At 45.4% G+C, this 26,315-nt stretch overlaps 1 protein-coding gene across 8 annotated transcripts in view; it reads left to right on the top strand.

Moving 5' to 3' along the window:
• Positions 1-26,315, top strand: part of ME3 (malic enzyme 3) — a 196,838-nt gene that overhangs the window by 159,041 nt on the left and 11,482 nt on the right. For all 8 annotated transcript variants that reach the window (XR_016233406.1, XR_016233403.1, XR_016233398.1 and 5 more), the window contains one exon: positions 13,214-13,323. Coding sequence is in view for 4 of the 8 variants with exons in the window: in XM_089332358.1 (XP_089188484.1) it covers positions 13,214-13,323 (110 nt within the window). In the remaining 4 variants the exon portion in view is untranslated. The remainder of the gene's footprint in view (positions 1-13,213; positions 13,324-26,315) is intronic.

Raw genomic sequence — 26,315 nt, 5'->3', positions numbered from 1 at the left:
CAAGCATTTCCTTTGTAACTAGAAAACCCAATCAATTTTTAAAAAATTATTAGTTCAGCAGTAATTCTTGCCCAGAGACAATTGTTTGCAAAAACAAAACAAAGCAACAATAATATCATTCACAAAGTAAATAATTAAAAAGTAAGCAAGCTCCCCAGCCTTCACCCTCTTGTGAGTTCAGTATTGGGCTCCTTTATAGACAACACAGCGAATCAAACATCCACTCATTTAATACAACAATCCTATTCTGTGGATACAGTTATTGCCCTTGCCACTAAAATATAAGTTCCGGGAAGGATCTTTATTTCCTCTGTTCACTGTTATTTCTCAAGCTTCTAGAACAATGCTTCATGCAGTGTGGGTTCTCAGTAAGTGTTTATTGAATGAATGCACATTTTGTAGATGAGAAAACTGAAGCACAGGACAGTTAAGAACCTACCCAAGGTTATGCCTTTAATAAATGGTGGAGCTAAGCTATGAACCTAGGTGGTCTAACTCTAGAACTCACCATCTAAATTGGATACCCACTATGCTGTTCTCCTACATGAAGAAAAGATAGTCCAACATATGCTAGGCTCATCTTGATATAGTAGACCAGGATAACAAATGGTAGGAAGGTCTTGTAAAACTAGTCTAGTGAGCTCACTTATGTCTTTTCCCAGCTTGTTCAATGTCCCACTTGCCCTCACCACAAGAAAAGGAAGGACTGAGATATACAAGCTCTCGGCAGCCAATCTAAAGCTCTCTAGCTTACAGCATCAAAACAGTCATCCTCTTAATTCACCATCATCCACGTGAGTTGGCTGACCCTTCCTGGTTTCTTCCTTCATAGCTGCATAAAAGCCAGTTGTCCCATTGCATCATCATTTACCAGAGCTGGACCCCCACTCCTTAGAGACCTCTCATTAGAACTCAGCTCCTACCAGGGAAGCCCACCTCCAGGAGAAAAGCCAAGGCTCTTTGGCTCCAAACTTCTCCTGTTGGTTTAAATGCAATATAAATGAAGGAAAATCCCCAGGCTCTTGGCATCACCCTACAAAGAAAGTTGGAGGATTTTGTTTTAATTTTAAAATATTGTAAAAAGATCACACTGGTAGCTGTAATCCCTGATTGCAGTGTCTCAAGGGGGTGGTCACATGCTGAGTCCCTGTCATTACAGACAGTCCCTGCTCTGGATTTTGACATACATGGAATTTCAGGAATGCCTTCGGTGGTTCAGTCTCCATCTTACTCTAACCCATTTCCCCACCCCTTCCCACTATAGGTCTGAAATCTCACAGCCTTGGAATACCTAAGCAGAAAACAATCTCCTTATTGGATTTAGCTCCCTCATTTTATAGATGGGAAAACCAAGGCCCAGGGTGAAAATTATTTCCCCAAGGTCAGAGAATGAGAAAAGCAGTGGGAAATTAAAGAAAATCTATCCAGTTACTTGCTCTCACTCACAAAATTCATGAAAATTTCTCCAAGTTTCCACTCAGCCCGTATTTATCATGTGCCTTCTCTGTATTGCTTTACATCATGGCCAATATAAAGAAAAGATCTATCCTGAAGAATTCAGTTTTCCCTGGGATTTTAATATGGACAAATAAAATAGTAAGAAAATGGTTCAAGACAGTGTTCAGTTATTTGATTTTTTTTTAATTTATTCATATATAAATCTATCCATTCATTCATTGATATTTATTAAACAAGAATCCAGAAATAAGTGTTGCTATCAAGGAACTTACAATCTGCTGGAAGTGGGAGGATATTCTCAACAATTATTGCTGGGTTTCTTTACATTGAACAAATACCTAGCTAATGGCCCTGCTTGCCATGCTGATGAAGGCCAACAGGGGACATAAGATGGTCGGACCTGGGACATTTAATTGGATTTAAAAATTCAGAGCCTGATTTCCAGGAAAGAGCTAGCACCTGATTTTATAGAGTGCCAACACTGTGTGGCTGCTTTCCATTTGAGAATCACAGCAACCCTTTAGACATCAACAAACAGTAGTTCAGAAAGGTTAAGTAACTCACCCAAACTCACTCAGCTAGATTTTATCCAAAACCTGAATTCTTTGACTATGGACCCTCCACTTGGCTACTTTCCCAGCCTAGCTGGGAAGACATTCCCGTAGTGGTACCTATTCTTGTTAACTTGAATCCTGGGAAAAAGGAAGCAGTCTCAGATGCTTTGATAATGAGTTGCTTTACCACTGTGGCCTCTAGCAGAGGGAAGTGTGGCTCCACAGGGTGCTGGTGATATCATACGGGATGCACACCACTGGGTACTCCTGTGAGAGAGACTATTCTCTAGCATTCTTTCATTCATGCTTTACTTTGTTCAACAAATATTTACTGAGCTAGGCAAACACAGAGCACCAGGTTTACAGTGGCATCTTTAGTCATTCAAAGTGAACCAAAAACTGACTTGTCCAGAGCAGTGGGCAGGAAAGGGAGTAGTTAGAGCTCATTCTTCAGCTGTTACGACACACACTGGAAATCAGATCCAGTCCATTGCCTAATCTTGGCTGGCCTTTTTCCTTTCTTTCTTTCTTTTTTTAAGAATTATTTATTTATTTATTTGGAAGCCAGATTTACAGTGAGAGGAGGAGAGACAGAAAGAGAGAGAAGAGATCTTCCATCTTGTGGTTCACTCCCCCAAATGGCTGCAACAGCAAGAGCTGGACCAGTCCAAAGTCAGGAGCCAGGAGCTTCTTCCAGGTCTCACACATGGGAGGCAGGGGCCCAGACACTTGGGCCATCTTCTACTTCTTTCCTTAGACCACTAGCAGAGAGCTGGATCAGAAGTGGAGCAGCTGGGATACAAACTGGTGCCCATATAGGATGCTGGCATCACAGGCTGCGGCTTTACCTAGCTAAGCTACAATGCCAGCCCCTTTCCTTTCTTCCTCTCTGTAACACTGGTTCATTTAGGTCCTTAATATTCACAAACACAAACTGGGTTTTCCAATACTACCATCTTCCACCTGAGTCTGTCATCATTCAGGGCAGAATTTAGCCAGTTCTCTAAGAGAGGGTTAGTTTATAATCTGAAGAGATTTGAGATCTGATTACCTGACAACCTGCATAGTGCAAACACTAGAGTAATACAGCTAAACAGAGTGATTGGGATGGGACAAACTAATCAGAGAAGCTTCCTGGAGGACATTCATGGCCTCGTGACAACTCAACACACTTGATCTGTGGGCAAAAAAAGAGCAGACATCAATGCTGAAGTCCCCCCAGCCAGATGATGTGTTGATGACTAAGAAAATAACATGGGCTTTATATAGGATGTTGAAGAGTGAGTTGCTGTCCCAAAAGGAAAAAGTCAGTACTAACCACTGACCCCACCTTTGAGGGGTCAAGAGGGCAGCAGATCAGCTACCATTCTTTTCCCAGTCTTGGAATTTCTGGTGCCATTTGCGTGCTTTCCCCAGAACTCAGATAAACACGGAAATTCAGGAGGAAATCGAAACCGTTCCTAAAGTATTTTCTGTCTGGCCTGGGCTTGCCATCAGAACAGTGACTGAGGAATGACCATATTATCATGGGACTTTTGCTTAGAAACTGCTGCTTCCTGTGACTGTCTAACTAGTCAATGGAGATTTCCACCTTGGGCAAGAATGCCAGTCACAGGAGCCCGCCAGTCTGGCTTGCAGGCCCAAGCACTCCAGGGAACCTCCCAGTGTGGGGCTAGAAAGGGAAGGGCCTCAGAGTTCCACCCTCACCTCTGGACTGAAACTCCTTCTGCAACTTCTATGCCAAGTGGAGCTCCCGTGACCACAGAATCTCCTCATCTTCCCATTCTGTGTTTGACATCTCTGCCTTATAAAACACTGAAATCTGGGCCCTCTGCCTCCTTCCATTGGTCTGCTCTTTCCCTCAAGGCCACACAAAATAAGCACTGAATTCCTTATCCACAGAACAGCCCTTCATATGTGTAAATACAGCACTGGGCATCACTCCACTTGCCCTTCTCTTCGCCAGGCTCAATGTCCCCCTCTTTCTCCAGTCCTTGATATTTGTTGTCCTCACCTACCAAACAATTGCTCTGCTCCTGCCCTCTTCACCCCCAGCAGAGTGAGTCACTGAGTTGGCTGAGTTGGGGTGTGACAACTCACATCTGTCTACAACAGCTGCCTGTGTCTGCTTCACATTCCAGCTGGGCTTTCACTCCCACCTCCTCCCAGCTCCTCAGGTTCCCCACTCCCAGCCCCATCCTCTCTCTTCCATACTGGCTCTTCTATTCCTTATACACACCTCCCACATGCAAAACAAATCTATCTTTCCATCCTACTGCTCTTAAATAGCAGTCACCTTCCTCTACTTCATGGCTGACCTTGAAATTTGAAATCCCTAGCATTTGCTTCCCTTCCATTTGTTCTTGAACGCCATGCAATATGCTTCCCTGCCACCATGCTGCTGTAGGTAGTCTGTAAACGTCACCCATGATCTTCCCCATGCTGACACCAATAGGAACTCCTGCCTATTGTCTGCACTCTGTCTTGCAACAATTAGTTTTCTTTGCTGGGCTCTCTTCTCAGGCCTCTCTCTGCTCCTTATATGTGAGTGTGCTCCAGGCTTCTGTCCTAGGCCCTGCTCCCTGCTCACTACACATATGCTACCTGAGGACTGTCATCCAGTCCCATGACCTCAACCATTCACAATGCCCTGATCTGCCTTTCTCTTTGCTGAACCTTACACATAGCCCTCTGCTTTATGAACATGTACACTTGAATATCTTCAGTGCCTCGAACTCAGCATGCGCATACCTGAGTGTAAGTTTGCATGTCTTTCCTTATCCACATCCATATTTGGTTTTCTCTTTGTTTTCTAGCAAGGACAGCCACTTATTCAGAGTGAATATGTTTATTAAATTAAATTTTTATACTGTACCTAGTATAATTCCTGGCACAGAGGAACTACCCTACCTAATACATTCCTTTAATTGAACTAGAATAGATATTTCAATAATTGTTATATATAGTGTGATATATGTTATTATAGATATATTCAGAATATCATGGAAACCTATAGAAGAAAAGAATTAGCATTATCCTAAGGGTAGAGAAAGTGATGGGTTGTCGCTCCCCCTCTTCATGGAGGAACGACACTAAACCCTGCCTAGGCTTCATATCCGAGTCACGGCACCATTATGTCGCTCCCCCTCTTCATGGAGGAACGACACTAAACCCTGCCTAGGCTTCATATCCGAGTCACGGCACCATTATGTCGCTCCCCCTCTTCGTGGAGGAACAACACAGGACCCTGCGCTGTTCTTTTGTCTGCTCGGCCCTCCCCCGGTTTGCTGCTGGTTCTTCCCAGGTTGGCTACCGTCCCTTCCACCTCCGTGGAAGGGCGGTTCCCCCTAGCCACTTTCCCCACTTCCGCGGGGGAGCGGCACACCGCCGGCCGGCTCTCTCGGGGGCTGCTCAGATGTTCCTCAGGTGTTCCTCTTAGATGTTCCTGGTGCATGTTGTCTCTCTCCTCCTTTATAGTCCTCTTCCGCCAATCCCAACTTGGCTGCCCACACGCCGAGTACGCTGCTCTCCTCCAATCAGGAGCAGGATCAGCTCCTGGAGGTCATCACTCAAGTTGGCAAGAGGCAGCTGCATAGAAGCTGTTTTCTCCTCTCCCAGCGCCATATTGTGGGAAAGCAGATGCATAAAATAAGTCTTAATTCCAGTAACAGTCTAGTCCGAGTTGCTCCCCACAATGGGTCAAGTAAGGCTTCCCAAGAAAAGTAACATTGAGCTGGGTCTCACAGTCTGAGTAGGAGTTAGCCTGAGCAAAAAGGGGCATTCTAGGCAAAAACATGGGACTAAACAAGGGCCCATGGTGGTTGGAAAGCAGTAAAATGTACCAGGAACATCCAAAGATATGTAGATGTTCAATGATAATGAACACTGCTAGAATTTGAACATAACTCCAAAGGCAGTGGAAGTCTTTTGAGAATTTTCAGGAAACAAGTAATTTGCACAGATTTGTGTTTAGAAAGATGCAGAGGATAGTTTGGAGAAAGGGAGGTGAGAGCCGGGATACTGATGGCAAGCAGCAATTGCAGTAACTATGGGGAGAGATAGCTTCACCCTGAATCCACCCAGCCCATCTTATACAAGTTCTTGCTACAGAGTCATGTCTCTCCAACCACACTCTGCCAAGGCAGCAGGGTAAGGTCTCTGGCCAAATAAAATTATATAAAGTGTCAGATTAAATAGGTTTCTTAATACAGGACTTTTCAGAGGCTTTAATATGCAATGTATATGCTATATGCAATTCCTGGAGTTTTCCAAACTTATTTAACCACTGAACCTCTTTGTGATAGCACCTCACAGGACTCAAGTGTAGTGGAATATATAGAATAGCAAAATGCCTGGAGTTTTCATGACTCTGTCAACTCTAGTTCCTGGAAGGAAAATAATAATAAAGAAATAATTTTCTGCTGGGTAATAGCTGATACTCTCACTGAACACTCAACAGTGGGAAGTGTGTGTTTTGTTGGGGAAACAGAGAAGATTCCCATGGAAATATGTGTGGTGGCTTGAGTCATTCTGTTTGGAGACTGGCTGAGCAAGTTCACCTGCTCCTCTCAGGTCTCTCCTGTTTGTTCAGGCCTGAAAGAGGTCAGACCCAGGTGTTTGAAAGAATGGCAGGTCTTGACCTCCAGAACAAAGAAATGGTCTACAGCCCCTGGGATGTTCTAGTCTAACACCCCCTACTTGGCATCTAGTCAGCTTGTTCGGGGGGAGGACAGAACAGTCACCTCCCCTGGGGAGGCTGTATCTCGAGTGGCAGGTGCCTGGTTCTGTTGGTCATAGTCTAGGTTTTGTGTCACTGTCAGGTTTCCAGGCACAGGTCCCCATTTGCAGACTTCCCCTTGCTTGAGCACTGCAGGAAAAATGAATCAAATATCCACCCATCAGCCTTGTGATTTAAGTGAGTTCTGGCCTTGGAATGCCTTCCCTGGCAGCTCCATGTGTGGCTTGGGGAGCTGCCTCTTCTCCTTTGCAGGAATTCTTCACTGGAGAATCATCAGATGTTTTGCTGCCGCTGCCAGGGCTACAGGGTGAAGAGTTCAAAAGTGCGGAAGGGGACAAATAAACAGGAGTCTGCTGGGTAGGGGATGGCCTCTGGTGGGACAGAGGACAGGAAAGACACTTCCAGTGCTAAAATCCCAGCTCTGGGTATGGGTCTGTGAGGGGCCCACTGCTGCTCCAACAGTGTGTCCTGGGAAGGTAGCTGCTGCAGCCCTGTTCCCTCAGCTGGCCTGATTTGTGTAAGCACCTGAAGAACTCCAAAGCACAAACTCTTCAGGCTTTCTTACACCAGGTTGTTTTTGCTAAGAATGGTCACGTCCCTGCTTTGGACTTACAGAAATATTTGAGTGATGCTCTCCATGTATCAACACCAACCCCATATACGTTAAGTACCCCCAAGGTTCTCAGGCAAGGAAATAGAGACTCAGAGTAAGAAAGGGGACTTCAGCCAAGACTCGTTGTGTTTGTCAAAAACAGAGAAAGAGCGTGATTTTTCTGTCTCCGTGTTCAGTGTCTTCTTCACCACATGAAAATTGTTCTCTATCTCAATGGAAAAACTAATTCAGCTTCATTAAGCATTTAGTTTCATCTTTCATAAATCCATGTTGTTATGTGTTGTTATTAAAAGCAAATTAAGGTAGGTTTTAGAGTCAAATGGAGCCAAATTCAAATTGCATCTCCACCACTTACCAAGTGCAATATAGTAAATAGCCCCCTGGGCAAATAACATCTGTAACTCAGGATTCCTTCTCTGGAAATGGCATCCATTTCATAAGTCACACAAAGATTAATTGAAAGAGTGTGTATAAAGAGTTTAGCATGGTGTGCACCAGGTAATAAACACTCAATAGAGGCTATTTTTTTAAAGATTTACTTTGAAAGGCAGGGTTACAGAGAGAGGGAGACACACACACACAGAGATCCTTCATCTGCTAGTTCACTCTCCGGGGCCTGGAAGGAAACTCCATCCCCGTCTCCCAGGTAGGTGCAGGGACCCAAGGACTTGGGCCTTTTCTGCTGCTTTCTCAGGCAAATTAGCCAGGAGCTGCATAGAAAGTAGAGTAACTGGGACTTGGACCGGCACGCATATGGGATGCCAGTGTTGCAGGCAGCGACTTAATCAGCTGAGCCATAGTATCAGCCCGAAGGTTATCTGTTTTTATTACCATTGTTACTAGAGTTTTAATGAATGTATAAGGAAATTCATAAATGACATAAATTAGCATTGCTGTGAAAAACCATTGTGTGTGATTTGAATATACACGGATAAATTGAGAAAAGTTTTTCTCAGCTAAGAGAAATTTAGATTTTCACTTTTGTTTCTAATCGGCCTTTTTTTTCTTTTTTCTTTTTTTGACAGGCAGAGTACAGTGAGAGAGACAGAGAGAAAGGTCTTCCTTTGCCGTTGGTTCACCCTCTGATGGCCGCCGCGGCCGGCATGCTGCGGCCGGCGCACCGCGCTGATCCGAAGGCAGGAGCCAGGTGCTTCTCCTGGTCTCCCATGGGCTGCAGGGCCCAAGCATTTGGGCCATCCTCCACTGCACTCCCTGGCCACAGCAGAGAGCTGGCCTGGAAGAGGGGCAACCGGGACAGAATCTGGCGCCCCGACCAGGACTAGAACCCAGTGTGCCGGCGTCGCAGGCGGAGGATTAGCCTAGTGAGCCGAGATGCCGGCCTCTAATTAGTTTAGCAAGTTGTCAGACCAACTTACAACACCGTGTTTCCTCTCAGCTCCTTCATGAATCCACCCCCTCCTAAAGCATTACTGAACTGCAGTATCAGCTCCTCATAGGCGCTCAACAGATACCCTTGGAAAGATGGATGGATGGATGGATGGATGGATCCATGAAGGATGAACAAACAGATAGGTGGATGGATAATGAATGGATGGATGGTACTAAGACAGTGACTGAAGTAACCACCCTAGATTCAGGCTTGATAGTGGCTCAGCTTCATGAAAGGCCACAAGAGAGAGGTTGAGAACTTGGAATAACAGGGCAAAAGGCAAAGTGTATTGATGCCAACAAAGAGTAGGTGAAGGGGCCGGCGCCATGGCTCACTTGGTTAATCCTCTGCCTGCAGTGCTGGCATCCCATATGGGCGCCGGTTCTAGTCCCAGTTGCTCCTCTTCCAGTCCAGCTTTCTGCTGTGGCCCAGGAAGGCACTGGAGGATGGCCCAAGTGCTTGGGGGCCTGCACCTGTGTGGGAGACCAGGAGGAAACACCTGGCTCCTGGCTTTGGATCAGTGCAGCACCGGCCGTAATGGCCATTTGGGGGTGAACCAATGGAAGGAAGACCTTTCTCTCTGTCTCTCTCTCACTATCTAACTCTGTCAAATTAAAAAAAAAAAAGAGTAGGTGAAGTAGCAGTGAGGGAAAGTAGAAGGAGAGGCTGTGGTCAGATACTGAAAGGGAACAGTGTGAAAATCTAGATTAGGAGTGCTTCTTGATTATGAAAGATCCAGAGAGCAGCCATGGGCATGGGTGTCCAAGATGGACAGGAATCTGGAGGTTCTTAAATCCAAGGAGCTCTAGGATCTCTCCATCCAGGTGATTGGATGGTGGTCCACAAGGTCTTTTATGCAGTTTCAAGTAAAGATTAAAGTGATCTGCATTAATGAGGTTTTCTTCAATGTGGCATCAAATTGCTCCATGGGTTGGGAGAGAGATTTCCTATTTAAAACTGAATTAAATATTAAACATTAATTATACACTGAACAAAGGTATTTGTTTATAATTCTAACTTTATTTTAATCTCTGCAAATGAGTGGTGGTATTGCTTAAAGCTTGTGTGTGTGTGTGTGTGTGTGTGTGTGTGTGTGTCAAAGAAACACAGACAGAGACAGAGGCAGAGAGAATAAAAGCATGCATGACTTGTTTTGTTTTCTGACCTTTTCAGCATTTTAGCTCCAGGCCTGTTCCAGAACAGCACTGGGAGTCTTGTGGGAATTATTTATAACAAAATGTCACCAGCATCCAAAGACATTCTGTTCCCCTCTCCCAATTTAAATACTTGAAATTCACACCATGAAAAACACTTACTGTAAATGTTGGCTTGGCAAGCATGGAGTTATACTTTTGCATGGTTTTATCTATCATTTATATTCCTAGTATAAAAAAGAGGACTGGGTGGTGGGGCAAGAAACACAGTGAGCCCCCTGCCTTACCCTCCACCCTCATCAGCACTTACTCTGTGATTGTGAATATGAATTGTCCCCAGAATTACACTTGTACTTAGCACTTTACAGTCTATAAATCACCCTCAGAGTATAGTTCATAATACAGTGTTATATACTTGAGATTTGCTAAGAGAAGAAATCTTAGGTTCCCATACCACACATGTAAACAACTATGTGAGTGAGAGATGATGGATAAGTTAAATAGTGTGACTGCGGTCACCATTTCACAATGTGTCCTTTTACCAAATCATCACATTGTATACCTTAAATATCTATAATTTTTGTCAATGATACCTCAGTAAAGCTGGAGAGGCCAGCATTGTGGCTTAGCAGGTAAAGCCAGCATACAATACGGGCACCAGTTCAAGTCCTGGCTGTTCCTCTTCTGATCCAACTACCTGCTAATATGCCTGGGAAGGCTGTGGAAAATGGCCCAAGTCCTTGTACCTCTGCACCCACGTGGAAGACCCAGAAGAAGCTCCTGGTTCCTGGCTTTGACCTAGGCCAACCCTGACCATTGTGGCCATTTTGGGAATAAACCAGCAGATGGAAGCTCTCTTTCTTTCTCTGTGTAACTCTTTCAAATAAATAAAATAAATCTTCAAAAAAATAATAATGAAGCTAGAGAAAATTACCCTCAGCTTTTTTAAAAACTAGACGTATTTATTTATTTGGAAGTTGGAGTTACAGAGACAGAGGGAGAGATGGAAAGAGATCTTCCATCGATTGGTTCACTCCCTAGAGGCTGAAAAAGCCATGGTTGAGCCAGGCTGAAGGCGGCAGCCGGGAATTTCATCCAGGTCTCCTACGTGGGTGCAGAAGCCCAAGCACTTGGGCCATCCTCCACGGCTCTTCCCAAGCCATTACCAGGGAGCTGGATCAGAAGTGAAGCAGTTGGGGTTTGAACCACTGCCCATATGGGATGCTGGCATCATAGGTGGCAGCTTTACCTGCTACACCACAACACTGGCCTCCACCCTCAGCTTTTAATCCTCTCAACCTCTCACAAAAGTTGGCCGGCATGTATTATTGTGCCCATTAACAGAATAGAGTGGTAACAGACATGTGCAAGGTCACTCAGGTGTAGGTGGAGAGCCAGGTCAGGCCTACCAGCATGTTGACCCAAGTCCAGCCCTACTAGCACTGGGCTGTGGCAGGTCACTACCTCTCTGTTTCTGCCCCTGAAATGTTCCCTCATCAGAAGCAGCACTGACTAACAAAGGCTCTGGAAGGACCAAGGCAGGAGCAAAGAGTTGTTTGTCCAGTGCCATTTCTGCCCACAGGGTAAGCCATGCACAAAATTATTAGGTTAGCAAAAATGTTTCCTGGACCAGCCACATCAGAAAGATATGCCCAGGAGTGGGCATTTACCAAAGAGGTTAAAATGCAACCTGGGACACACACATCCCATCTCAGAGTACCTGCGGTTGAATCTCAGCTCCACTTCTGGCTCCAGCTCCATAATCATGTGCTCTCTGGCAGACTCCAGGTAATGGCTCATGTGCTAAGGGGTCCCTGCCACCACTCATGGGGGAGACTTGGATTGAGTTCTGGGCTCCTGGCTTTGGCTGGGCCCAGCCTAGCCCTCATTTGGAAGTGAACCAGCAGAGAAAGAAACTCTCACTCTCTCTCTCTCTCTCTCTCTGAGTTTCTGCCTTTTGAATAAATAAAAATAAGTAAATAAATATTTTAAAAAGAGAGAGGAAAGGAGCCCCCAAGTGCGTGGCCCTCCCCTCTTCTAGCAAAGTAATAAATCTTTCCACGGCGAGTCACAAGCTGGCAGCAAGCCTGAAGTTCATACCAGGTTTAAATGGCAGGCACTTCTCCCTACCCCTGCCCTGACACCCCTTGTGGATCAGTCAGGACACATTTTCCCTCGGTGAGCAGGAAAAATGTGAAAAAGAAAAAACCAGATGGCAGTTTCTCAATTACGTAGTGGCCCACAAGATGAAACCTGTTTTTCTGTGCATGTGTTAATTAATTTTTTAGTAATTACTACCATGTTTGCTTCCAGAAAGAATAAGAGACAGCAACAAAATAATCAAATACCAGGAGCAAACAGCCAGAAAGATGTGGGCAGGAAAGCCTGGCTGGGGTGGCCTGGTACAAGTGAGCAGTGGCCTTCATGCTCTGCTGCCTAACAGACAGCAAATGTCAAAAGGAAAAATTGGTTACAAAACTCTAATGAGCCCGTCATTTTTTAAGAAAACTGTAAAATCTGGAGCTGTCTAAGCCTGATTTTAACTAAGGCATAGCAAGTAGTATACTAGGAAAGACAGTGTCTCTCAGAGTTCTCCAGACTGTCAGAATCAGAACCCCCTGGGTTTCATGACAAAAAACACTGATTCCCAAGCCCCACTCCACTGAGAGCGGGTCTATGTGATCAGCGTTTTTAAAAAACTCACTGGCTGATTTCTTCTGTAAGCCTGCACTTGGAAAAACACCTTCACCGAGATAGCACATGGCAGTGACGTCATGCCACGGCCTTGCCCAATCTTGTATCCCATCATGGAACAGTCTAATGGTGGAAGTTCAGGCCTCACAGTCCAGCAAGGGAGAGATCTGGAGACTGTGGAGGCTCCCCAGCTACCCGCACAGGGGAAGCCAGCCAGCCTGCAAACACTTGGTTTTAGAGTAAGCCTTCTATTGCTCTTGGAAGGCCACTGGCTGCAGAGAGGGCAGGCCCATCTCAGCCTTCCCAGCACTCCTGGCTCTGCCATGGCAGCCCATAGGAGCCATGAACCACTTAGATACAGTGATGGTGGCCTAGCTGACCACCAAATCCAGTGTCCCCTACTCTCCCTCTTCCTGGTCCTCATCCATGATGGGGCAGGCAGAGTTCCAAACACAGGAGTTCCAGAGTCAGCTAGGTGGCAAAAAGCCCACACGAAGAAGTCATCCTACTCTCGTCCCTGGCCAACACCTCTCCACTCCCAGGGCAGGCTGAGATCTGCCAGAGATCTGCCTTGGAGAGGCAATCATGGGTTCTCCCCACTCTCCCCACTAGGTTTGGAATAAATTGCCTCATCCAGTTTGAAGACTTCGCCAATGCCAACGCCTTCCGCCTGCTCAACAAATACCGCAACAAGTACTGCATGTTCAATGATGACATCCAAGGTAAGTTTCCACCCCACCTGACAAAGCCTGAAGATGAATGCCTTTTCACAAGACTCATTTGCATGTGAAAGTGGGGGAGGGGTACCACCTCATAGCTGGTTGGCTGCCAGCAGCTGTTAAAGAAAGAACATCAAACTTGGATTCAACCTCCACTTGGCTAACTCTTAGCCCTGTAACTTTGAACAAGTCCCTTAACTTTGCTAAGCCTCAGGATCCTTATCTACAAAACGGAAAACATCACTACTACTTCAGAGGTAGGTAAGAATTTTGTAATTTACTACTGTATGTAAGAAATTCTAAACAATGCGCTCTTGTACTAGGTGATTGAGCTTGGACAAACCACTTCTCTAACTACAGTATCATCATCTATTCAACGGACATAATAATCACTGCCTTGAAAGAGTATTATGAAAATTCAAAGAGTAAATACACTCATATAGAAAGTACCAGTGCATGGGACTCATCAGACCAAAACATCAGTCACCATTAAAATGACTTTCCACAGCCCATAATAACTTACTCTTGGGTTTTCCCAACACAAGGTTTATCCCTAGCAAGGAATCAAGACAATTTCTTCCCTGATCACGGCTGGAATGTGTACTGCTGAGAATGATAACCCTCAAAGACATTAGCATCAGGAACGTAGAACACTTTAAAAGCCAATGTGAAGGAGGGCTTGGGCCTACCAATTAAGTCTATAATTATGATACATACGTCCAGTATTGGAGTACCTCGGTTTGAGTTCTGGTTCCAGTTCTTGACTTCAACTTTCTGTAATGCAGACCCTGGGAAGCAGCAGTGATGGCTTAAGTAACTGGGATCCTGCTATCCATGTGAAAAGATCTGGATTAAGTTATTAGCTCTTGGCTCCTGGCTCCTGGCTCAGCTACTACGGGCATTTGGGGAGTGAATCAGCAGAGAGCTTCCTGTGTGTGTGTGTGTGTGTGTGTGTGCGTGTTTACCACTTAAACTTAAAAAAAAAAAAATCCCACAAGAAGCATCTTCACTTGGTCACCTCCTATCCTAGAGCCCAGAAACAGCAGAAGGCACTTGCTTCCTGACATGGAGGTGCCAGTATCGGAGCTGGAATGGAAAGTGGCCTGTCAGGGATTATCTCACCTGATTCAGGAGTTTTCGGTATGGAACATTTTGAGATATTCAAGAGACACCTTGTGAGGCAGCATAAGTTATAGTTTAATAAATGAAATTTGGCAAACAAAATCCTTTAAAATCAAAGATCTGTAAAGATCTGTAAGATAAACATAATGAGCAGGTGGGAGACAGTTCTTGTCCTTGGAAATAAATGATTGACTACATCTCATTTCACAGAATATTCCTCTACAACCCCAGAGAAGTTCCAACTTGTCATCAAATGAACTAGGAACACATTCCAGAGGACTCAAACCTGGACAATACAGCTAAGGTTTACAGATGAGTATTCATTAGGTAGGCACTGTTCCAAGCACTGAGGATAGTTAACACTATGAGATATTAGCTCCTCGGTCTTATGAATGAAGAAACTGAGGCATAGAGAGTAAGTAACTTACATAGCCATTGAGTATGCAGTTGAGACTTGAGCCCCAGGCACTTGGACTCCAAATCCCAAGTTAGTTACCACTCATCATACTGTACCCAGGTCTTATACTCATTACAAAACCTAGTGCCCCTTCCTTTCCTTGTGGTCCACATTATAGGGAACAAGAAATGTGATTAATAATGTTTTGGTATTTGTCTTGAATTTTCAAGAGGTGGGATAGCACTGTTAGATGATGAAGTTCAAAATACATGACTCCAGTGTCTGAAGAGTAGGTGTCCAGAGAGAGAGAGGAAACTCCTAGCCTTTCATTTACCTCCCCTCACCCTGATGCCTGGGCCTGGGACAGGGCCTCAGCCAGCCAAGGCTTACCCAAACAAGTACATTCTGCAGACTGGCCAGTGCGATCCAGGAGGACTGGCTGGGGAAGGGAAGCATTCTTCCACTGTCCTCATCACCTCAACGTCAGCCCAGTGAGCTGGGGTGTGCCTCTGGTCCTGCAGGAAGCACCTGCTGGCCAGCCCCTGACCAGCTCCCCCGTCACACCACATACCCATGAATCAGCAGCAGGATGGCCACCCCCTAGGACCCCCTGGGCTGCCAAGGCCAGAGGATGGAAGTGGAAAATAAGTGCATGTGGGCGGCACACCTGGCGCACAGGCTCCAGATGTATGAGCCACAGACAGCCCCATATGCGTACATCCTCACAGATCATGCAATAGAACGTATCAGGCCATGCAGCAGGCAACCCTGTCCACCCCCACACTGCTGCCAGAGTGTGCCTCTAAGATGTAAGTATAGCGACTCTGCCACTTTTTCCTTGTGAGAGAGTCTACTCTCCTTCCCTGAAGGCATAAGGCTGCAGGGGTCTCTCTTCTGCCCCCTGAGCCTCCCTTCACTTTTAGCCCTGCGACCTCGTGACCAGTCGCTTCTCTCTGAATGTGCACATTCTGCCCAGCACACTTTCCCATCATTTTAGTCTGCTTAAGTCCTGCTAACCCTTCAACACGCAGCTTGAGGGTCTCTTAGCCCAGGAAAGCCCCCACACCATCCCGTGCTCCCCAATCTGAGTGAAGCACCCACCCGCCTGCTCCCCTCTCACTTCTCTTACCTCACTGTACCCCACATACCTCCATTGTGCTGCCTGCCTCCCAAGGAGGTGATAAGAAGCTCCCAGAGTGGGAATCAAGCCTCACCTTTGCTTGTGCCCCCTCCCAGGTCACATTATAAATGTTTTATAAATGTTTGAAGAGTGAATGAATGACATCTACACAAACTGCCAGTCACATAAGCATACTCACCCACACATGTGGGTGTGACTACACTGGACGCCTGCCCCCATGGCCTGTCTCTTGTTCAGATCCTCATACTTATACGCACATACAACTGCAACCCCACCTGTGCTCGGACACTCATATATGTGCATATTTACATGTGCATGTCTGCATGCTTATACACAGAACTACTTTTTTGGAAAGCTTATATTTAATAAATATAAATTTATAGGTACAGCTTTTGAAATACAGAGCTACTTTTTAAAGCAAAGCAATTCATTTGTTTCATTTTTTATGTCCTACCTATAGACCCTCCAGGCAAAATCTGATATAAGAGGCTTGTGGGTCCCACAGCAAATGAAAGGGAAATTTCCCATTTTTCTCCCAGAAACTAAATTCATGATTCTAGAACTCATGAGGAGAACTGGCAAGCAGTTCCAGAATGACAGGAGCCCTGTAATACCACTGCAGCCTTTGCAAAGCACAGTCTGACACCAGGTGTGATATACAAGTAACAATAAAGGGGTGGACCAAGAGGCTCCTTCCAGGAAAGATTTGTTGCCCCAATTGTCGGCAGAGCCTCTGCTACAGAGACCCACCTCACCCACAGTCCTCTCCTGCCAGGGCTGAGGGAACGCAAGGCCTGCTGTTGGCTCCATGCAGGACCGAAGTCTCTGGAGAGCTGGCTGAGGTTCTGCAGTCTCCATCACAGCTCAACTTCAGTTCAACTGCCCCCATCCCATCTGCTTCCTTCCCCTTCTTTCCACAAGCACACTTCCTAAAAACACCCCGAGCACTCTGTTAGATTGCAGACTATGCATTCCAGGGGACCCAGATGGAACATTTGCATGCACTGGAGACCTTAGGCCTGAAGAGCAGTTTTCAGTCACACTATCTCACCAGTTCCTGCAACGCCCTGCTGCCCCTCTGAGGGGACACTCAAGGCTGCCCTGTGTCACTGATGAGAAAACACAAGTCCAAGGGGGTGAAGGCTCACTCAAGGTCACCTGGCCAGACATGCACCAAGGTGGAAGCCACTTATTTCTGACTCTGAATTCTCCACTCTGTCCGTGACACGGCGCTGCTATTGCACCCGTGTGTATGAGGTGATGGAGCAGGTCTTCCCATCATGGTAAGAGTCAGATTGCAGACCCCACCTGAGGGTGGGTGTTGCTGCTCCCCACTGTTCTGCTGCTCTCCCCCTCTCCTCCCCATCATTGCTACTCCCTCCTCTAACTCCCATAGTCTTCAGACCTGAGAGTGAGGCCCAGAGAGGGGAAGGGGTCACCCATGGCCACAGGATGGTTAGTGATGGGCCCAGGACCTGGGATGTGTGTTCTCATAGATAAGTGGGCAGTACCAGCTCACTGCGGATAGTGGATGACTGGTGAGGAGTCCCGTGACCACAGAAGACTCATCCATTCTGGAAGTGTCCTCTCTAACTTCCAAATCCTAAACGAGGAGAAATGAAACAAAATCACGTAGCAAGGCTCAAAAAGAGCAGGGGAGTTCTCTATCAACAGAAGGGATGAGGGTTGTGAATGAAGCAGAGAGAGAGAGAGAGAGAGAGAGAGAGAGAGAGATGGAGAAAAGAAGAGAAATGCTAGCCAAGAGGATTAGCAGTGAAATGCAGAAACCAAAACTACACCAATGATGTGAGCTGAGATGGGCCCTGGCCACCCAGTAAGACCTGGGGATAGATTCTGAGGATCTCCCTGGGAGCCACAACTGCAGAGATGCAACCCAGTGGCCCCTTGAAAATGAGATTGGGGCAGTGCAGCTAGCTTTGAACACTAGCCCAGCCTCATACCCTCAGTGTGACAAGGAAAGACATAACTGATATCCTCAGAGGCCCAAGCTCATGAGGTCAGGGCAACTGCCTGGAGCTGGAAGGAGCTCAGGGCACATTATCTGAACTGCCTCCCAGCCAGCCCTCAGAATCACTAAGCCTTCAGAGCCTCAGCACTTGAAGGGAGAATAGTTCCCCAGGGCTTCTGATTATTTCCTCAGACCCACAGAAGCCTCTGCCCAGGCCAGTCTGGTCCATGCAGGACAGGGCTGCCAATGAACTGACTCATCACTGGCTGCCAATGAACTGACTCATCACTGGCTGCCAATGAACTGACTCGTCACACGAATTCTGGAAAAGGCAGAGGCTCAGGTGACTTTGTTATTTCAGCTGGGACCAGACATGCATCTGAGCTTTTGGGGGACGAAAGAAAGACCTGGAAGGGGAAAGGTAATGGGAGTGGTCATGCTGGAGGCCAGGCCAGGTTTATCCTAGGGAAGGAGACTCGCAGGCGCCAGGTCCAGGATGTTACCAGCCTAGTGGCCCCAGGCCCCTGACCTCTGCCTACAGGCTGACCACACAGTGAGCCTGGAGACAGCAAAGTCCAGTTGATGCCTCAGCTTCAGAGCATCCTGCACATACCCACCTACCCCAGCCTCACCTAAACCTGCACTGCCCCCAGTCCTGCCACATCCTAGGGCCAGAAAGCTTGTCGGGTGCCTGTGTGCTGGGACAGGCCATTGTCACCCCTATAATTTAAGTGTTAATTTGTGAGCTAAAGTGCTTAACAGTCACCCATTGAGACAAGTCTGAATGCTTACTTCCCTTCTTTGTTCTGTGACCACATGGCTTAAATTCCCAGAGCCTTCTTTTCCTTACCTGTGAAAAGTATATAAAAGTACTAGCAGCCAAGACGGATCACCAGCCTGCACCACCAGAATGGACAGGGTGCTTCCATAGGGCCTTCTACTCTCAGTGGTTGGAGGCTGCCCCTGGTTCTCTGTTAAGTGTTTTCCAGCAGTGTCCTGCCTGTAGCCCTCAGTTGTCGTAAGAACATTGTTCACGTATGAGGAGAGGCATGCGTAGTGCTCACTACATGGTTCCTGTTGTTAATGTCTTTGGTGCATAGTAGGCTATGGACACACAGAATGGGAAGGAGGAAGTAAGAGTTAAGAATTGAGACAAAGAGGTTTTGATGATGGGGAGGAGAGGGCCTGGATTTTATGAACACTTGTGCTGACAACTAAGTCTTGATACATTCACATCCTACTACAGAGAATGCTCTGAACAGGCATTCAAAAGACGCTGAAGACAAAATGATAACAGCTGCTGACTGCTGGGCACAGGTGACTCTTGTGGATCACGGAAATAGGGCTGACATTATCGGAGAGGCTGTTCAGTCCTGCAAGGGCCAGGCCTCCCAAGCCACCTTGACCAGACCCACTCCAAGCCTAACTCTCCTGCCTGCCTCTCCGTCTGGGTCAGCAGTTTTGCCATCACTTGATAAAGTGGTGACTTCTTTCCCTTTCCTCTAATAATCTGTTGTTCAGCATGGAAACACCTTTGATACTGTCAAATGTGACCATTAAAAGCAGAGACTACATTTTTAGTTTGTCCTTTTGTGCTTTTTCCCAAACCTACAGCCTCAAGTACTCAGTTTACAGGAAATATAATTATGGAAAAGTCCCTCTGCAAAAGAACACTTGTTTTCCTTTCATTGTGAATGGCAACAACCAGTCATGCTTTCAGCTGCCTGTGGCATTCAGGGACACAAGCCACATATCCCAGTGCATCTCTGGATCCCCAGGGCTTCTCAGGATGGTTACCTCCAAGACCTAAGCTTTCTTCCTCCCTGTTTTTTTTTTTTGTTGTTGTTGTTTATTTGTTTTTGTTTTTTTTTTTTTTTGACAGAGTTAGACAGTGAGAGAGAGAGACAGAGAGAAAGGTCTTCCTTCCATTGGTTCACCCCCCAAATGGCTATGCCGATCCGAAGCCAGGAGCCAGGTGTTTCCTCCTGGTCTCCCATGTGGGTGCAGGGGCCCAAGCACCTGAGCCATCCTCCACTGCCCTCTAGGGCCACAGCAGAGAGCTGGACTGGAAGAGGAGCAACCGGGAGTAGAATCGGCGCCCATATGGGATGCTGGCACTGCAGGTGAAGGATTAACCAAGTGAGCCATGGCACCAGCCCCCTTCCTCCCTGTTTTTAAATCCCCAGTAATAACCCAAGAGCCTACCTCCTCCACCCCTCCACCCAAAAAAATGAATGTTAATGATGGAGATGACAACATTATTTGCCAAACTTTATAACTAGGACTCAAGAACTGCCATTCTTCCTGCTGAATTCTACTTTTTGCTTAGTCAGGATAGCTTGCCATCTCAGAGCATGGCCTCCAAGGAGGATCCCAGAGGGAGACAAAGAAGAAATAGTTGGTGAAGTAAGCAATGAGTGTGACATTCCAGGAGCCAAGTGCAGAAAGAGTTCCTCAAAGGAGAGAATGAGCAGCACTGTTACTTGGTGCTGAGAGGAAGGATGAGAAGTGACCACTGGATTTGACATGGTGGAGGCAAGTCATGTCATTTGGCTGGGTTTCCGGCAGACTGAGAAGGAAGAACATGGAAGGAGTATATTCCGCTCTTTAAAGGAATTTGGCAATAAAGGGGAGTAAGGAATAAAGTGCTAATACATGGGTTCCAGGGAGAGGTTATCAAACAGGGAAACTTTACAACATATTTGCAGTGATGGGAATGATGCACTAGAGAAGGGGAAACTGAGGGCTGCAGGAAATGGGAGAAAATAACAGAAGAAATTCCTTGAGAGGAAAAATGATGGAATCTAGTACACAAGCAGAGGTGGCTTTAGGAGCAAGGAGAATGTATGGATGCCAACGGAGAAAGGGCAAAGTATACGAACAGAGGCAAAGGGTTGGTAGACTTGATGATGAGAGGATTCAGATGTTCTCTCCTGATTGTTTCTACTTCCTTTGAGCCTCGCTTTTCAAGAGAGAGAGGGAAAAAGAGAGAAAGAAATAGAGAGAGACCACAGTTGTGGGAGTACATTAGTACCTTCTTCATAGAATTGTTGTAAAGAATTAGATGAACAAATGCAGGTGGGCACATAGCACAGGTCACAGTAACTGTGGTCAGTAAGTAGCGGCTGCCTGCACATCCTTTCAGAACAAGTTGAAACTCTTTCCTATCAGATTTCCCACCCCTCCCAGAGTCATAGCTGAGTGATATCCATTGCCCAAGCTCAGTTCCAACACAGTGAAATCCAACAATGTCCCTCCCACTGCCTTCAGCTCCAGTCAGGACAGGCTGTCTGAGCTTCACAGACCATGAAGGGTGGAAGCTGTGCCTCAAGCTTTCCTGCGTTTGCTTCCAACTGTGTGACTGACTAGGGCAAGCCATCCTCTCTCTCTGGCCCTGTTTCCTTATCTGCACAATTATGGGACTGCGTGATCTCCAATCCACATCCAGTTCTTAGTGTCTGCAGGTGAGCCCAGTGGATTCAACTCTCAGATTCTAACTCTGGAAGACATTTGATATCCCAAAAAAGAAAAGGCCCATCAAAAGTATGGTGTCTTTGGGAACATCTGTGGTAGAACACCTTCACCGCCATCTAGTGGCACATGCTTTTCATAGGCCTGAAAAAGAATTGGATGAGCAGAAAAGAATACTGCACCTAGAGAAGTCACTAGTTCAGTGTGTCTCAAACTTGAACGGGCACATATATTCATCTAGAGATCTTCTAAAGTACAGATTCTGACCCATTAGAAACAAAATGAAAGTGAGTATTGAGAGGTAGAGTAAGAGGTCTGGAATTCCTTGTGGAGAGACAAAGAAGTGGCAAGTAGGCACCAAAATAGACTTTGGTGAAAATGATGAACAAAGGATATTGGGGATTTAGGAGATGGTCATACAGTGTAATTCTCCTGGCACCATTTTAAGAGATTTAAGTAATTGTTTAGATTGCTTTTGATGCTTTCCTGGGTGTTAGTTTGGAGTTTCTGTTGAAGTAATTCGGAGATGAGGTTGGCTATGACATAGCCCAGCTTTCTTCAGGTTAAATAAGAAAATACGGGGAAATAAGGGATGGTTAACGATGCCTGGGAGAAGCAGGCAATGAATCACAGAGGCAATCAGTTGGGCTGAGTCTTAAGGAATAAATCATGGACTGCAACAGGGTCCTACAGAGTGGGAACACAATGGGCAAAAGCACAAAAGTGTAAAAGTACATGGTGGCTGGCACCGCGGCTCACGAGGCTAATCCTCCGCCTTGCGGCGCCGGTACACCAGGTTCTAGTCCCAGTTGGGGCGCCGGATTCTGTCCCGGTTGCCCCTTTTCCAGGCCAGCTCTCTGCTGTGGCCAGGGAGTGCAGTGGAGGATAGCCCAAGTCCTTGGGCCCTGCACCCCATGGGAGACCAGGATAAGTACCTGGCTCCTGCCATCGGATCAGCGCGGTGCGCCGGCCATTGGAGGGTGAACCAACGGCAAAGGAAGACCTTTCTCTCTGTCTCTCTCTCTCTCACTGTCCACTCTGCCTGTCAAAAAAAATAATAATAATAAATAAAAAAAAGTGCATGGTGTGTTTAGGGGACCATGAATAACATGATGGGTACACAGAGTGTGTAGGGAGGCATGAATTTGCAAAGCTCGGTTGATAGTGGTGATATCTGGAACCTTGTGGAATAGTGGAATTAAAAGATAGGGTTGTTTGGGAGCAGAAAAATGAAAATCTATGCATAGTTTCTTCATAATATTCATTCTCCATAAACTTTTCAGACACCTTCATAGTTTTTCTACATATAAATTAAAAAACTAAGAAAGATATTAAAAACAACTTCATAATGGTCACCAAACTTGCAATCATTTGATAACCTGGTCTATTCTGTTAACAAAGATATCCTCAGTACCCCAGAGTCTGGTTCATATGTGATGCTGAATAAATAAAGGAAGGAATTTCCAATGACCTTTAACTACTGATTTTCTTATATCATTTGTGCCCACAGCTTGATAAATTGGGTGTTACCTGATGGCAAGTTTGATTCATCTGTGTCTTTCACCATGCCTGGCATGTTGTCTGTCACTTGGTAGGCCATCAGTAAACAAACATTGAGCACTTTGGGGATTCTCAATAGTCCTTGGTCCTGCCTCTGGGACCCAACTGACAGTTCAGCAGCCACAGCTGTGTGGAGATGGGAGCACTAGCCCCTTATCTCCTAGAGAGTGTGTTCCTGTTTATAGTCCTACCTTCTGATGCCCTGAATAATGAATGTGTACTTATTGAGCTCCAACTGTTTGCTATGCCCTCTACCTCAGCCCAATACACAGCCTCTAGGCAGACATAAATCCAACCTGTGTTTTGGGAGAGGGCCTCACCCAAGAGCCAGTGAAAAACAAGCACCTTCTTGAATAGAGAACATAGAAAATTCACTCATACTTTCATTTGGAACCATTAGTATTGATAGTTCCTTCTGAATTCTGTGTTTCTTTGCAATCAGAATCATTAGATAGACAGACAGATATACTGTTTAAGTTTCTCTTCCAACTAACTTGGTGAAGAATGTTTTAGTGTTAAGAACACATGCCCTAGAACCTGATTCTCCAGGTTCTGATATGAACAACTGAGCAAACTACTCTGTACCTCACTTTTCCAATATGTAACATGGGAATGGTGATAGTGAGGATTAAATAAATTAAGAAATATAAGGCTCTTGGCATGGTAGTTGATTTTAGTAACTTCATAGCATATGCTGTATTGCTACACAATCTTCATAATGATCTTTTTTTTATTTTTAACTTTTATTTAATGACTATAAATTTCCAAAGTACAGCTTATGGAGCACAATGGCTTCCCCCCCATAACGTCCCTCCCACCCGCAACCCTCCCCTTTCCCACTCCCTCTCCCCTTCCATTCACATCAAGATTCATTTTCAATTCTCTTTATATACAGAAGATCAGTTTAGCATATATTAAGTAAAGATTTCAACAGTTTGCTCCCACACAGAAACAAACAGTGAAAAATACTGTTTGAGTACTAGTTATAGCATTAAATCTCAATGTACAGCACACTAAGGACAAAGATCCTACATGAGGAGTAAGTGCACAGTGACTCCTGTTGTTGACTTAACAAATTGACACTCTTGTTTATGGCATCAGTAATCACCCTGGGCTCTTGTCATGAGCTGCCAAAGCTATGGAAGCCCCCTGAGTTCACCGACTCTGATAATGATCTTTTTTTTAAAGGATTTATTTATTTTACTTGAAAGTCAGTTACACAAAGAGAGAAGGAAAGGGAGAGAGAGGTCTTCCACCTGCTGGTTCACTCCCCAATTGACTGCAACAGCCAGAACTCCGCCAATCCAAAGCCAGGAGCCAGGAGCTTCTTCCAGGTCTCCCACACAGGTACAGGGGCCCAAGGACTTGGGCCATCTTCCACTGCTTTCCCAGGCCAGGAGAGAGAGCTGGATTGGAAGTGGAACAGCCAGGACTTGAATTGGCAGCCATATGGGATGCCAGCACTGCAGGCAGCGGCTTAACCCACTATGCCACAGCACCAGCATAATGATCATTCTTAGGTGCTGTAAAATTTCCACTCAGTGTCCATAGTACTCTCTGTCTGGCTTTCTTTCTTTCTGTGTAACTCAGAGTTTCAAATAAATAGCTGAATCTTAATTAGCATTAATACTTAATGAGCATTAATACTTAATTATCATTAATCATGCTACTCATTTGTTAAGTGTCAAGGTTATTTCCAGTCAATCTTTATTATAAATAGCATTATTATAAATATCTTAGTGCATAGATTTTGGGTTTTTTCCATGCAGATTCTTAGAAGTAGAAATATGAGGTCAGAGGGCAAAAATTTTTTTTTATGTTTTTGATTATATTGGGAAATAGTTTTCCAAAAAAATTATAGCTCTTTAAAATCCAAAGTACACTAGAACTTTTTACTTTCCATTGCTCCCTCAATAGCCCTGGATAACATCAATTTTTCTTAATTTGTACAAATTCAATAAGCCACAGACAGTCCCAGTTGAATTTCCTTTGCTTTGACCATCCTGGAGGCATTACTTTGCCAACTGTGATTACTGTGAACTCTATCAGTCAAGGCCTATATCAGTTGCTTTCACAGAGAATGCAATATAAACAATTTTTAATTATGTATTAAGGAATTGAAAAGATGAAAAGAAACACAAAGGCTCTGCCAGCACCCCAAGGCTGAGGGAACAAAGGAAAGAGGAGGCGCCAGCTGGCCACCATTGATGTCTCTGAGGTGTGTGCTATGAGACTGGTTCTCTAAACGAGAATTGTTCCAGGAGCAAACTGCTGCTTGATGAAGAACCAAGGCTGTGAGGCTGCCAAATTTAGCAAAAACAAAATGCAGGGTACCCAATTCAGTTTGAATATTAAATAAACAATAGATAACTTTTAGAATATTTATACTAAAATTGCATGGGACATACTTAAAAAAGACTGTTATCTAAAATTCAAATTTCTCTAAAGTGTTCGACATTTTATCTAGCAATCCTGCAAGATTGGGGTGATGCTGGAAAAAAAAAAGTATTCTGTGTCCTTCGTGTTGTCTTTCAGTCTCTCTCTAGCACCACCTTTTGGCAGTAAGACCAAAGTGTGGAATTAACCTTCAACAAAAAAACTTAAATAATGAGAAAGAGAAGGGAAAAGAAATAAACTATCCCACTATATATAGTAATAAGCAAGGAAGAAAATTTAAGGGTGTATGCTGCTACATTCTTCATTTCTATAATCAGTCATGAGGACACAGTTGATATATTTTTTAAATTTTTTTTTATTTATTTGAGAGGTAGAATCACAGACAGTAAGAGGGACAGAGAGAAAGGTGTTCCATCTGCTGGTTCACTCAAATGGCCACAGTGGCCGGATCTGAGCTGATCAGGAGCCAGGAGCTTCTTCCTGGTCTTGCACACAGGTACAGGGGTCCAAGCCTTTGGGCCATCTCCTACTGTTTTCCCAGGCAATAGCAGAGAGCTGGATCAGAAGAGGAGCAGCCGGGACTAAAACTGGCACCCATATGGGATGCTGGCACTGCAGGCAAAGGATTAACATACTGCGCCATAGCACCAGCCCCCACAGTTGGTATTTATCAGTATCTTTCTCAGTGTCACAGTTGTTGTTTTGTCCTCAGACAGGAATTCAGCTAGACAATGTTCTTTTCCCAGGAGAGTGAACCAAACCTTCATTTCTGAAGGATCTGAACCCTCAGTAGTCTTGACTCTCCTTAGCTGTAATAATATTCATGAATATTGAGCATGAAAGGAGTAAAACACACCCAAAGGATCACCTGGACTCCACATATAGTTCCCCGTGCTCCCAATTTCCCCTTGGCTATTCAGACAAATCACCACAGTCAG

The sequence above is a fragment of the Oryctolagus cuniculus genome, chromosome 1 (assembly GCF_051225735.1).
Source record: "Oryctolagus cuniculus isolate XC-2025 breed Fujian yellow rabbit chromosome 1, ASM5122573v1, whole genome shotgun sequence".
Lineage (NCBI taxonomy): Eukaryota > Metazoa > Chordata > Mammalia > Lagomorpha > Leporidae > Oryctolagus > Oryctolagus cuniculus.
The sequence above is the reverse complement of the archived record's forward strand: the minus strand, read 5'-3'. Positions and strand labels throughout refer to the sequence as shown.